The sequence below is a fragment of the Symphalangus syndactylus genome, chromosome 16 (assembly GCF_028878055.3).
Source record: "Symphalangus syndactylus isolate Jambi chromosome 16, NHGRI_mSymSyn1-v2.1_pri, whole genome shotgun sequence".
Taxonomy (NCBI): domain Eukaryota; kingdom Metazoa; phylum Chordata; class Mammalia; order Primates; family Hylobatidae; genus Symphalangus; species Symphalangus syndactylus.
In genome coordinates, this window is record NC_072438.2 from 65,384,588 (window position 1) to 65,398,327 (window position 13,740).

A 13,740-nucleotide genomic window follows, 5' to 3' on the forward strand; every position below is an offset into this window, starting at 1 on the left:
TTAGCTTTCTCTTTCTGGCTTATTTCACTTAACATAATATCCTCCAGTTCCATCTATGTGGCCACAAATGACAAGATTTTGTTATTTTTTATGGCTTAATAGTATTCCATTGTGTACATGCATTATTTTCCTTAAAAAGAAAAAATACATTATTTATTTATCCATGTGGCCACTGTGAATAATGCTGCAATAAACAGAAGGGTGCAGAAGTCTCTTTAATATACTTATTTTCTTTCCTTTGGATAAATGCCAGTATTGGAATTGCTGGATCATATGATAGTTGTGTTTATAGTTTTCAAAAGAACCTTCATATAGTTCTACATAGTGACTATATAGTTTACATTCTCACCAACAGTCTTATGAGTTCCTTTTGTTCCACATCCTTGCCGGCATTGTTTATTTTTATCCGTTTGATATTGAACATTTTTAAATATACTTTTTGGCCTTTTGTATGTGTTCTTTTGCAAAATGTCTCTTCAGATCATTTGTTTATTCTTCAATCAGATTATTTATTTTGTTGTTGTTAGTTGTTTGAGTTCTTTCTAAATTCTGGATATTAGTCTCCTGTCAGATGCATAGTTTGAAAATATTTTTCCCCATTCTGCAGGTCGCGTGTTGATTGTTTTATTTGCTGTACAGAAGCTTTTCAATTGGATATAAACCATTTGTGTATTTTTGCTTCTGTTCCCTGTGCTTTTGAGATCCTATTCAGAAAATCTTTTCCCTGACCCATGTCCTGAAGCATTTCCCTTATGTTTTCTTCTAGTAGTTTTACAGTTTTAGGTCTTGCAATAAAGTATTCTATACTGGGTTGATTTTTTATAGGACAAAAAGTGGGGGGTTAATTTTATTCTTCTGCATATGGACAGTTTTTCCTAGCACAATTTATTGAAAAGATTGAAAAGAAACCAGTTATTTTTCTTGGTACTTTTGTCAAAAATTAGTTGACTGTAGATAGATATATTAATTTCTGGTTCTCTATTCTGTTCCATTTGCTTATGTGTCTGTTTTTATGGCAGTACAATGCTGATTTGGTTACTACAGCTTTGTAATATATTTCGAGATCCAATAATGTGATATTCCTAGCTTTGTTTTTTTGTTGTTGTTGTTTGTTTAAGATTGCTTTGGCTATTTGGGGTCTTTGTGGTTCTACATAAATTTTAAGATTTTTTTTTCAATTTTTGTGAGGAATGTCATTGTCATTTTGATAGAGATTGCACTGAATCTGTAGATTGTTTTTGGTAGTAAGGCCGAAGCCTGGAGCGTGGGATTTCTTTCCATTTGTTTGTAACCTCTTTCATTTCTTTCAATAGTGTTTCATAGTTTTTCTTTTACATCCTTGGTTAAATTTATTCCTAAGTATCTTCTTTTGTAGCTATTGTAAATGGTATTGACTTTTTGCATTCTTTTTTGGCTAGTTTGTTCTTTAATAGTAATGTTACTGATTGTTGCATGTTGATTTTATATTCTGCAGATTTACTAAAGTCGATTGTCAGTTCTAAGTGTATTTTCGTAGAGTCTTTAGGATTTTCCACATATAAGATCATGTCTTCTGCAAACAGGGACAATTTAACTTCCTCTTTTCCAATTAAGTGTCCTTTATTTCTTTCTCTTGCCTAATTGCTCTGGCTCGGATTTCCAGTGCTATGTTAAATAAGGGTGGTGAGAGTGGGTATCTTTGTTTCAGTTCTTACAGGGAGAACTTTCTGCTTTTTCCCATTCAGTATGATGTTGGCTGTGGGTTTGTCATATATGGCCTTTATTGTGTTTAATTACTTTTATTCTATACCTAATTTATTGAGAATTTGTATCATGAAGAGATGCTAAATTTTATCAAATGGTTTTTCTGCATCTATTGAGATGATCACATGGTTTCTGTTCATAATGTTGCTGATGTGATGTTTCTCATTTATTGATTTCCATATGTTGAACTATTTCTCGGATAAATCATGCCCACTTGATCATGCGGTATTATCTTTTTGATGTATTATTGCCATCAGTATGCTAATATTTTGTAGAGGACTTTTGCATCTATGTTCATTGGGGATATTGGTCTATGGGTTTTTTGTGTGTGTTGTGTCCTTGTCTGGTTTTGATATCAGGGTTATGCTGGTCTCATAAAATGAGTTAGGAAGAGTTCCCTTCATTTCAGTCTTTAAAAAAATTTTTGAGAAGAATTAGTGTTAATTCTTGTTCGAAGATTTGGTAGAATGCAACATTGAAGCCATCTGGTCCTGGACCTTTCTTTGGTGAAAGACTTTATTACAGCTTCAATCTCTTTACTTATTATTAGGCTATTCAGGTATTCTATTTATTCTTGGTTCAAACTCGAGAGGTTGTATGTGTCTAGAAATTTATCCATTTTTCTCTAGGTTTTTACATTCATTGGCTTATAGTTGTTCATAGCAGTATCTAATGACCCTTTGTGTTTCTGTGGTATCTGTTGTGATGTCTCTATTTTTGTTTCTGATTTTATTTATTTGGGGCTTCTTTTTTCTTTTTCTTAGTCTAGCTATTGTTTGTTTATTTTGTCTTTCTTTTAAAATAAAAACTTTTAATCAACTTTTTGTTTCATTAATCCCTTGTATTTGTTTTCAGTCTCAATTTGGTTATTTCTGCTCCGATCATTATTATCTCCTTCCTTCTACTATTTTGGGGTTTGGTTTGTTCTTGCTTTTCTAGCTCCTTGAAATGTATCATTAAAGTGTTTACTTCAAAGCTTTCTAGATTTTTGAAGTAGACATTGATTTCTATAAACTTCCCTCTTACTACTGCCTTTTCTGTGTATCGTCAGTTTTGGTATGTTCTGTTTCTATTTTCATTTATTTCAAGAAATTTAAAACATTTCCTTCTTAATCTCTTAATTGATTTAATGGTCATTCAGGAGCATGTTGTTTAATTTCCATGTATTTGTATAGTTTCCAAAGTTTCCCTGATTATTGACTTCTGGTTTTATTCCATGTGGTCTGAGAAGGTATTTAATATAATTTCAATTTATAACATTTTTTTGAGACTTGTTATGTTTTCTAACATATGATTAATCTTGGAAATTTTCCACGCACTGATAAAAAGAATGGGTCCTCTGCAGCTCTTGGGCAAAAAGTTCTGTAAATGTCTGTTAGGTTCATTTGGTCTATGGTGCAGCTTAAATCCTGTGTTCTTGGATTTTTGATTTTTCTGTTTAGATAATCTCTCCAATGCTGACAGTGAAATGTTGAAGTACCCAAATATTATTTTATTGTTTCACTTTAGATCTAATATTTGCTTTATGTATCTGGGTGCTTCATTGGTGGGTGCGTATATATTTAAAATTGTTATATTTTCTTGCTGAATTGATCCCTTTATTATTATATAATGTTATTCTTTTTCTCCTTTTTACAGTTTTTGACTTGAAGTCTGCTTTGTCTGATATAAGCATAGCTACTCTTGCTTGCTTTTGGTTTACCTTTACATGAAATATCTTTTTCCATCCTTCACATTCCATGTATGTATGTCTTTACAGGTGAAGTGAGTTTCTTATAGGGAACATATGGTTGGCTATTATTTCTTTTTGTCCATTTAGGCTATCTATATCTCTTAAATGGGGAATTTAATTTTTTTACCTTCAAGGTTATTATTGATAGGTGAGGACTTACCCCTGTCTTTTTATTGATTGTTTTCTGGTTATTTTGAATATCTTTTGTTTCTTTTTTCCTTCCTAGTTGTTTATCTTTGCAGTTGAATGGCTTTCTGTAGTAATCTGGGCATGTAAGACCCCCTGGGCTTCCAACCACCACAGATGCCTTTCTTCTTTCCCCTGAACTCCAGCACTCTCTCTTTAACATTTCAGTTAAATCTTGTTTATTCATTACATTGTTCCTTTCTTGTCCTGACTATTCTTTTTTATTCAGTATGTTATGTGATTCCATTTTATTTCCAGTATTGACATATTACTCATGTCTCTTTTAAAAAATATTTTTTACTCTATAACATATAATTCACAATATACATCCTTAATTTATCATAGTCTGCCTTCAAATAATATTATGCTGCCTTATGTGTAGTGTAAAACAAATACAACACTATATTTCCAAATCCTCCCTCCCATTTTTAACACTATTTTTATCATATTGTATCATGAGTTTACAGTGTATGTATATTTTACACACTTTTTAAAAAAATTTTTACGTACACTATAAACTCATACTACAATGCAACAACATTTGCTGTAGATAATATATGTTAGAGCAATTAAAACTAGAAAGGTATATTTTTGCCTTCATTTTCGTTATGCTCAGAGCTCATGATTACTTTATGTAGGTCCAAATTTCAGTTCTTTGTGGTAATTCTTCTGCCTGAAAAATTTCCTCTGGCATTTCTTTTAGTGCACGTCTGCTAGTATCAAATTCTCTTGGCTTTTGCTTCCCTGAAAAAAAAATTATTTTTTTCAATGACATTTCATTAGGCATAAAATTCTAGGTTTACAGTTTGTGTGAGTTTTTTTTTTTTTTTTTTTTTTTTTGTCTTTCAGTACTTAAAGATATTACCCCTTTGTCTTCTGGCTTGCATAGTTTTTAAATAAGCAGTATGCTGTAACTCTTATCTTTGACCTTCTGCTTGTAGCATTTCCCTTTATTGTCATCACCTTAAAGATTTCATTTTAATCTTTGGTTTTCCACAGTTTGAATGAGATGTATATGGATGTTTATTTTTATTCTGCTTGAAGTTCCCTAAATTTCTGGAGTCTATGGTTTGATTATTTAATTACTTTTGAAAAATTCTTGGTTGTTATGTCTTCAAATATTTCTTCTGCCACAATCACATTATCTTTCTCTCCCCTTCTCAACCCCTTCTTCTAACCTCTTCACTTTTTTCAAGGATTCCAGTAATACATGTGCTAGTCTCTTTCATATTGCCCCACACTCTTGGCTGCTCAGTTCTGGGTTCCTTCCCTTCAACTCTTTTATCTCTTTGTACTTTAATTTGGCTAATTTCTACCAACCTTTTATCAAGTTTACTGATTCTTTCCTTTGCTGTGTCAAATCTACTGACAAACTCATCAAAGATATTTTTCATCTCTTTTACCATGCTTTTTATTTTTTACATTTCCATTTGACTCTTTATAATATTATTGATTGTATCTAGTAAAGTCAAATTTAGCCTACTTTCAAAATACTAAGGCTTTTTACTAAACTGTTTTTAAGATTTTCTCCATTATCTTTGGGTTTTTTTTTTTTTTTTAGCAAGTTTTCTCTGATAATACCTAGGTGCAAAATTATTTTTAACTATAGTTTTTATTCATATCTTGTTGTTTTTCACCAGGTCTGGAATATTCTCTCAGTCATTAGCTTTTCAAATATTGCTTCTTGTTTATTCTGTCCTTTGTTCTCCTTCTGGGGTTCAAAATACATGGATCTTTTCCCTTCCCACACTATCACTTATGTTTCCTGCCCTCTTTCTGTGTATCCCATCCTTTTGTCTCTTCATGCTTTATTGTCAATATTTTCTTCTTACCTATATTGCAATTCATTAAATTGCTGCAGTTTTATCACATTTGCTATTTAACTAATTCATTAATTTGTGTTCTAATATTTGTTTTTTTAAATTTATTTTTAATAACTTCCAGTTCTTTGCTAAAATTTTCAGTCTTGTCTCTTATCTCCCTGTTTATGCAAACAGTTGGTTTAAAGTCTGATAATTGTTTGAAGTCTGATAGCACAAACATTGGCAGCCACCATAGCTGTTTCTATTTTCCATTATTTCCATTGGTCTCATTCATGTTGTCTTATTTCCTTGTGTGCCTAGTTATTTTTACCATGGGCTAAATACTGTACTTAAAATTGTTATAGGAGTAGCCTGATGCCTGGGATAATTTTGTGTATTTATATAATCTTCCAAACATATATATTTATATTTGAAAAGCTTCTAGGATCCCCACTAATGATCCAAGATTATTTTAATCCAAACTGGGCTACAGTTTCTGCCAGAGCTCTCCTACTTCCACTTCCCTCTTAGTCCCCAAATCAAAGTATAGCATGTTTACCTTGGTTGACCTGAATTCCAGTGTTTTTTCCTCAGCCCAGTAATGTGTTGCTCTACCTCCTAGTCTCTCTACTACCTCTTGCTGAATTAGGAAATGTGTCAAGAGGACTAGTAGCCCTAGAATACTGGGCCCACCTCTTGGATTTCCACCTCCTCCCAGATCTTAGATCAGTGATTTTTTATTTTCTTATTAGTTCCCCAGGGCCTTTTAGCAGTTTTTAAAAAAATATTTGGTTTTATTTTGTTTAGCTTTTCTCATTGTCCTTAGGGAAAAAATGAGTCCACACTATTTAATCCATCATTATTCTTCTGCAGGAATTTGTGGGGTTTTTTTGGTTTGTTTTTTGTTTTTGTTTGTTTGTTTGTTTTAGCTCTGGGCTCTTTAGATTCTCATTTCTTTTAAGTTTTGTGGTCTCTTGTTTAAAAGTGCTCTGCCACCAAAGTGCTTCTATTTCTAACAGTTTATTCACTCAAACAGCTCTTGCTAGTTACACAATTGAATTTGCTTAAATTAAGTGAACATATACATTTCCCTATATATGTTATGATATCTCCATTATAAGAACTTTTTAATTTTTTTCTATGATCATCAAGCTGCACAATAGATCTTCTGAACTTACCCCTTCTATCTAACTAAAATTTTATATCTTTGGAACAACATCTTCCCAACTTCCTCCTCCATTTAAAAACTTTCAAAATTCTTTACTGTATGCCTGGAATAGTCTTCTCTCTGCCTTAACACCTTCAAATCTCAGCTCAATATTTATTGTCAAAGCTTTCCAAACTTCCTTGATTTCAGTGTAGCAACTGTGTATCTTACTGCAGGAATTTGAGTGTGCCAAATAAATACTTTTACTTCATTTTCTTTACTTCTAATTAAATTTGATTTTGAGATCATGTCCCTCCATGTTGCTAGAAAATTCACCTTTCATTTATTCGTTGGATGGGACTCAGAAAATTTTTTCCCTGTTGTCTAAATTGGTACAAGAATCCTAACACTTCCGTCTGGGAAATGGAGATATAATTTACATATGTCTTTAGTTCATCGTAGTCACCTCAATAACCTTACTGTTCAGGCTCACATGTTCACTAGAAGTCAAATATTTTCAAGCCCTCCATGCCAGGCTTGCAAATGGAAATCACTGACAAGACTGGATTCCTGATACTTCATATGCAGCTTCCTTAAGGCACCCCACAGGTCCTGCTATCTCCCAAAATAGCTGCTAAATATCTAGCTATGGTTTCCTGTTACTTGAGGTATATACTAACTTCTATCCCCTTTCTATTCTGGAGGAATCTCTTTCCTTGGTGGCATTCTTCTATATTCCTTCCCTCAGCAAAAGTTTCTCAATGTATTTAGACTTTTAAAGAAAAAAAAAAAAAACAAGAAAGAAATAAGAAAAAGGTTGCCTTCAGGGGCATTCTGGACTTGGCCTTGCACACAAACCTCCTCTTAGGCAAGAGATAGCAAGCATCTGGTTACCTTCTGGAAGAGAAGAAAGAAGGCAGCAAAAACAATTCACAAAATAATATGTCAACAAATGATCAAGCCAGAAGTTTAAGTCCCTCAGTTGTTCATTTTTAAAGCACATATACCTGGTTTTTTTGTAGCACCTATCACAGTTTCTACTTGAAATTTATGCATCATTATTTTATTAATATCAATCTCCTTAACTCCATAATATGACCTCCCTGATAGCAGACATCTTGACTAGTTTTGATTGTTTAAAATCTAACATCACATCTGGCAATAATATACATTCAATAAGCCTTTGTTGAATTAATGAATCAGTGAATGAATAATTAAGTAAAGTGTATTCTACAAGTTCTCACAGTTAAAAAGGACCTAAAATTAAATGTTTTGCTTTCTTTTAGCTGTCTCCTATATATAATCTGGTTCCAGTGAAAATGAGAAATGCACACCTAAAGAAACAAAACTTGGAAAGAGCCATTGAAGACTATATCAATGAATTTAGTGTAAGAAAATGCCACACGTGCCAAAATGGAGGCACAGTGATTCTAATGGATGGAAAGTGTTTGTGTGCCTGCCCATTCAAATTTGAGGGAATTGCCTGTGAAATCAGTAAACAAAAAATTTCTGAAGGTGAGGACAATTTATTTGATGTGATTAAAGACAAAAATATGCACTTTGGGGTTATCTAATTTGAAAACTAGCTCTTGAATTAGTTTGTACTAAATCTCTAGATTTATAAATATAAACAGAGGATAAGATTGAGTGAATAGTGAAAATGGGTAAATCAGCCTTTATGTGTCATTTTAACATATTCTACATATTCTACTTGTATATCTTAAGATAGAATTATAAATAAATAAATTATAATTATTGTATTACTCTTTAATTATAAAAATATTCTTATGGAAGGTTTATAGAAATATAACAAACATCAGGTATTCACTATCTAGAATTGATGAATGTTAATACATATATATCATATATACTTTGCATATATATGTGTTTATGTGTATAGACATAGACATATATACTTCAAAACTCTTTTTTAAGAAGCAACAATAATACATCCAATTAATTACTTTGTACCACATCCCCGCCCTCCAAAAAAATTCTATTGCCTTTTCTCTCTTCTACTACTTAGATACAGTCACTTTCATTAAGTTAGTATGTATCTTTCCAGTTCATATTTTTGTGCTTGTACTAAATATGTATGTACCAATGAAAAATATGTGATATTGTTTTGTATACTTTTAAATTTTATATAAATGATATTCACTAGATTTTTATTTTGCATTTTTAACTGTATTGGTGTTTTTAAAAGCTGAGATTCTATATTGCATTTTAAAGCTAATTATAAGGAAACATATTATTTTACATTAAAAACATTTTTATTATGAATTTAAAGGGTACATGCGGAGGTTTGTTACAAGGATATATTGCATAACGGTAAGCTTTGGGCCTCTGGTGTACCCATCACCCAAATAGTGAACATTGTACCCAACAGGTAATTTTTCAACCCTCATGCCCCTCCCATCCTCGCCATTTTTGGAGTCCCCACTGTCTATTATTTCCTTCTTTACGTCCATACATACCCATTGTTTAGCTCCCACTTACAAGCGAGAACATGTGGTATTTGATTTTCCTTTTCTGGGTTATTTCACTTAGGATAATGACCTCCAGCTCCATGCATGTCGCTCCAAAAGACATGATTTCATTCTCTTTTATGGATAAATAGTATTCTATGGTGCATATGTACCACATTTTCTTTATCCAGTCATCCATTGATGGACATGAAAGTTGATTCCATGACTTTGCTATTGTAAATATGTATTGTAAATATGTGCAATTGCACATAAAAATATGTGCTGCAGTAAACATATGTGTGCAGGCATCTTTTTCATATAAAGATTATTTTCCTCTTGGTAGATACTCATTAGTGGGACTGTTGAGTTGAGTGGTAGTCCTATTTTTAATTTTTTGAGAAATCATCTCTATTCTCTTACCATATACAAAAATTAACTCGAGATAGATTAAAGACTTAAATGTAAGATCTGAAACTATAAAAATCCTAGAGGAAAATCTAGGAAAAACTCTTCTGGACATTGGCCTAGACACTAGACAAATAACTTATAACTAAAACCTCAAAAGCAAATACAATAGAAACAAAAATAGACAAATAGGACTTAATTAAACTATTTTACTTCCTACAAGTAAACACGACTTTAGCCATGTTTCTAATCCTAAGAGTTTATGCTTAGTATTTCATTCTGGTAGAATTATTCAGACTCCTAATAGATAAGTGAGACTTAGTCCAAGTGTTAATATCACAAGATTAGCTATTAAGATTAACTTTCTTTGGCAATCATTGTTTGAACAAATACATTTTCCTGAAACAGAATTCTAAAACAATTACGTAGCAAAGGTTCACAGCCTCGTTTGTCATTCAACCATACTTTCATCACTTACAGTATAAATTTTTAATATTTTACGAATTTTTTACACTTCTCAGCAAATGACTTAGAAACTCAATCATGTTACAAAATACGCAAGTTAGAATTTAATTTAAATTTTAGAATGATTGATTTATAAATGTATGCTAACTCTGTCTCTCATCTGCCTAAAGTCTCAATCTAGTGCTTTGCATTCCAAAAAAAACTCTCACTCTCCAAAAATGTATACTACTTGGTACTTGGAACTTCTATTTTCTACCTATTTCTCTCTATGTAGACTATTCTGCTGATTTCTCTGTGATTTCTTTAGTTCTATCTTCTAATTTTCCAATTATTTTATTCAACTTTGTATAGTCGATCCATTTGCTGAACTACTGAGATTATTTTAAAAGTATTTTTCTAAAATTTCGATTTGGTTATTTTTCAATTTTCTTTTCTCTAGTTTTTTCTCTTGTCTAGTTTACTGGATTATTTTCCTACCTTTATATCTTTCAGCATGTTAAATATATCTTCATGGACTTCTTTCAAATTGTTCTGCAGTGCAATTCTCTGCTAAGTCTACCAATTCATTCTCATGGCATATTATGCTTTCTTCAGTATTTAGTGATTTTTTATTATAGGCTTAGTTTTTGGTGGGAATTATTTCCTGTGGAAACCTTGTCTTCCATGGGTAATGAACATATTCCTAGGGTTAGTTTGTTTCTTAGGAGGTCCTATCATTTTCATCAGTCTTGCACTAGATTTTTATGTAAAGTTCTTTGTTCGGGTTCCATATGTTGTATTTCATAGATAATGAACATCAAGGTCCCTTCCCCAATATATAAAATTATCTTTGATCACTAGGCGTTGTTTGGTTGACCTTTCAAACCTGACCCAGGATCGCCCACAGCTTCTTGCTGAGACATTAGACATTTTCTTGCTGAATTTTTCCCTCAAGGTAGATCTTCCAAGCATCCATTTTGACATAGAATGTTCTAGTTTCCAATTTACACTAGCCTACTCCCATGATGAGATTGAAAACCGTAACCCATCATCTTTCTTTTTCTATACCATTTACTTAGCCTGGAATGCTTCCAACTTTCTCTCCCTCAACTAACCGAACCTCCTTCTCCCTTATTCCTTGTGTGTGTTTCTACTCCTAGGCCAATGGCTCTCAACCAGGTTGGTCATTGGATTCATCTGGTTCACTTCCTTAAAGGAAAAAAAAAAGAAACAAAACAAAACAGATGTCTATCCTAAGCCAATTAAACAAAAGCAGCTATGGTAGATCCTGCCTGGGCATGGATTTTTTGTTTTTTGAATTTTTAAAAACTCTACTGGTTATTCTAATCTTTAGCCAGGGTTAAAAACCTCTATTTTGAACCCAGTCCAATTAGCATATCTTTGATGAAACCTTCTCCAATTTCTCCAGGAATCAGTTCTCTATCTATGCTGCCTGAGAACTTTCCTTCTGTTTTTCCAGCACTACTCACATTGACTCTCTGTATACAAGATAAATAGCCCTTTCTAGTATGAAAATGTGCCTGTACCTTAAACCACATTCTATTCCCAATACCTAGACAGTATGCACAACATGGTGCAACAAGATAAGAAGGTGAAAAAGTGGATGAGTGTATGGACCCAAAGTAAAATCCTATTGATGATTAAGATTTGATACTCGTTTGTTTTCTCTAGGATTGCCAGCCCTAGACTTCCCCAATGAAAAATAGAGCTGTTGGCTTCTCCGAGCTCCAGTGGAAGAAAAGAACACTAGCACCTTCAGATCCTGCCCCTGAAGATAATCTTAGATGCCAAGTAAATAGCAACATGCTTCGTGAAAATCCTACCAACTTCTGAAGTCTCTTCTCTCTTATGTCTATAATTTTTTTTAAAACTTTTCTTCCTTAAACTCCTGTGATGTTTCCATTTTTTATTCCCTAATGAGGAGTCAACAGTGATATACACCAGAACTGCTTTCTCCCATGGAAAATGCCAATCTCTTCTAAAAAAAAAACAAAATTAAATTAAAAACAGAATGTTGGTTTAAAAAACTTCAAAGTAATTTTCAAACTGCTTTGTATGGTTAACATATTCTGCCAGGTCCATGACCACATGTCTGTACCATGCAATTGAACTCTTATTTACATTGCTATGTTTGCTTTGGTTATTTGCTTAGGTGTGCATACATTCATTCAGCAAATACTGAGCACCAGCCACCTGCACAGCAGTTGCTTTTACTAGTCTTAGCTCTATCATTTAAATCTATGTGTCCAAGGGGAAAAATGTGTTACATTTGTAACCAAAAACTACTAGTTTACCAGAGGAGGGAAGGGAGATAAAGAGGAGTTGGTTAATGGGTACAAAAATCCAGTTAGATGAAAGGAATAATATATAGTGTTCAGTAGCAGAATAGAATAAACATAAACTATTAGTTTAAATTATGTGAAATTGCTTCTGTTTGATCATATTTTACAAAAAAAACCATCAATTTTATATAGTCCAACTTAATACCTAGCCTTATGAGTTGTATAAGGTAAGGTTACCTACCTGATAAGCTGATTAACTTTGGTTGTACAATCTTATTCATTAGAGAACATGATACTTGGGGTCTGCGACCTTTTGAAAAGGTCTGAGAACTCTTTAAAAAAAGGAAAGAAAGAAAGAAAAGAGGAAAAATATATCAAAATAAAAAAATGCAAAATCAAAATTAATAAATGCTTAAACATCAGCATGTATCATGTTAACGTTATTGTTACCATTAATAAACATTTCACACATTTATAAATAAATTATGTTACTTTCTCTCACTTGGCAGAAATTCTCAAGAACGCATTTGATTGCTGGGAGATAACAGTAACTAAATTACCTACATGAAAATAATTTCAAAAGCAAAATTCTTAAAAATAATTTTTAAAATTGTTTTTAAATAGCAAATAAAAAGATTACTGGATGTGGGATATATTTTAATATGTTAGGTATGATATGGAGATTGTGCTAATAAACGTGCCCTGGCCCTTAAGAGTCTTGCATTTGCCCTGGGAGCTCCAGAGAAGTCCTGTCCCCTGCCCTTCAAAACACTGTGTGAATTAGGAGTAATATTTGTTAAATGTGTATAAATACTGAACTCTATTCTTGAACAATCTACTATTGAGAGAGTTTTTGATGGAGAGCATCTGGCTCAAGGCTGTTATTAGAGTAACACCTGAGAATTCCTTCCACCCTTAGGAATTGCAAATGTCAAACAATAAAAGAGCTGAGCCTTGACCAGACCCCCTAGGGCTAGCTTCATGATTTATCAGAGTCCTTTCTAGGGTAATGAATAGCAGGAACAGCCCAGGTTCACACTTGATGGAGAGTCCTCCAACTTCTTGCCAAAGGTGGTAAATCTGATGATAGAGCATCTCCAGCAGGGAGCACTACTGAGACACCAGAAACTGCTCAACAGTGATCAACACAGAGCAGAAAGTCTCCAGGCCTAAACTAAAGGAAAATCTCTAGAAACCGGGAAAGATGAGGACCTACTAGGCCTAGCATGTGTCAGCGTGGACTGTTGTTTGGAGAGAGCAGATGTAGCTTAGTTTTCCCAAATGGAGTGCATTATAGGTGCCCCCTACCCCACATGCTCTCTGAGGGGGTGCATCACCAATTCAAGGAAAAGGACAGGTGAAAACAACAGCCCTGTGAAGCCCAGTCCAGAAAGTTGAATCGTTATACTAAATCACTATCGAAAGAAGCCAGTATCAAAAGAAGTTAGAGAAGTGGGATGGGTATTTATGTCCACTAGGGCCTGATAGATAAAGGAAGCTCAGAGTCTTG

The 13,740-nt window shown here is 33.0% G+C and overlaps 1 protein-coding gene across 1 annotated transcript in view; it reads left to right on the plus strand.

Moving 5' to 3' along the window:
* The window catches only part of C9 (complement C9), a 78,781-nt gene extending 66,068 nt beyond the window's left edge, over positions 1–12,713 (plus strand). The window contains exons 10-11 of the mRNA XM_055246047.1: positions 7,897–8,125; positions 11,620–12,713. Of these exons, the coding sequence (XP_055102022.1) occupies positions 7,897–8,125; positions 11,620–11,654 (264 nt within the window). The 3' untranslated portion in view covers positions 11,655–12,713. The remainder of the gene's footprint in view (positions 1–7,896; positions 8,126–11,619) is intronic.
* The last annotated feature ends 1,027 nt before the right edge of the window (positions 12,714–13,740 follow it).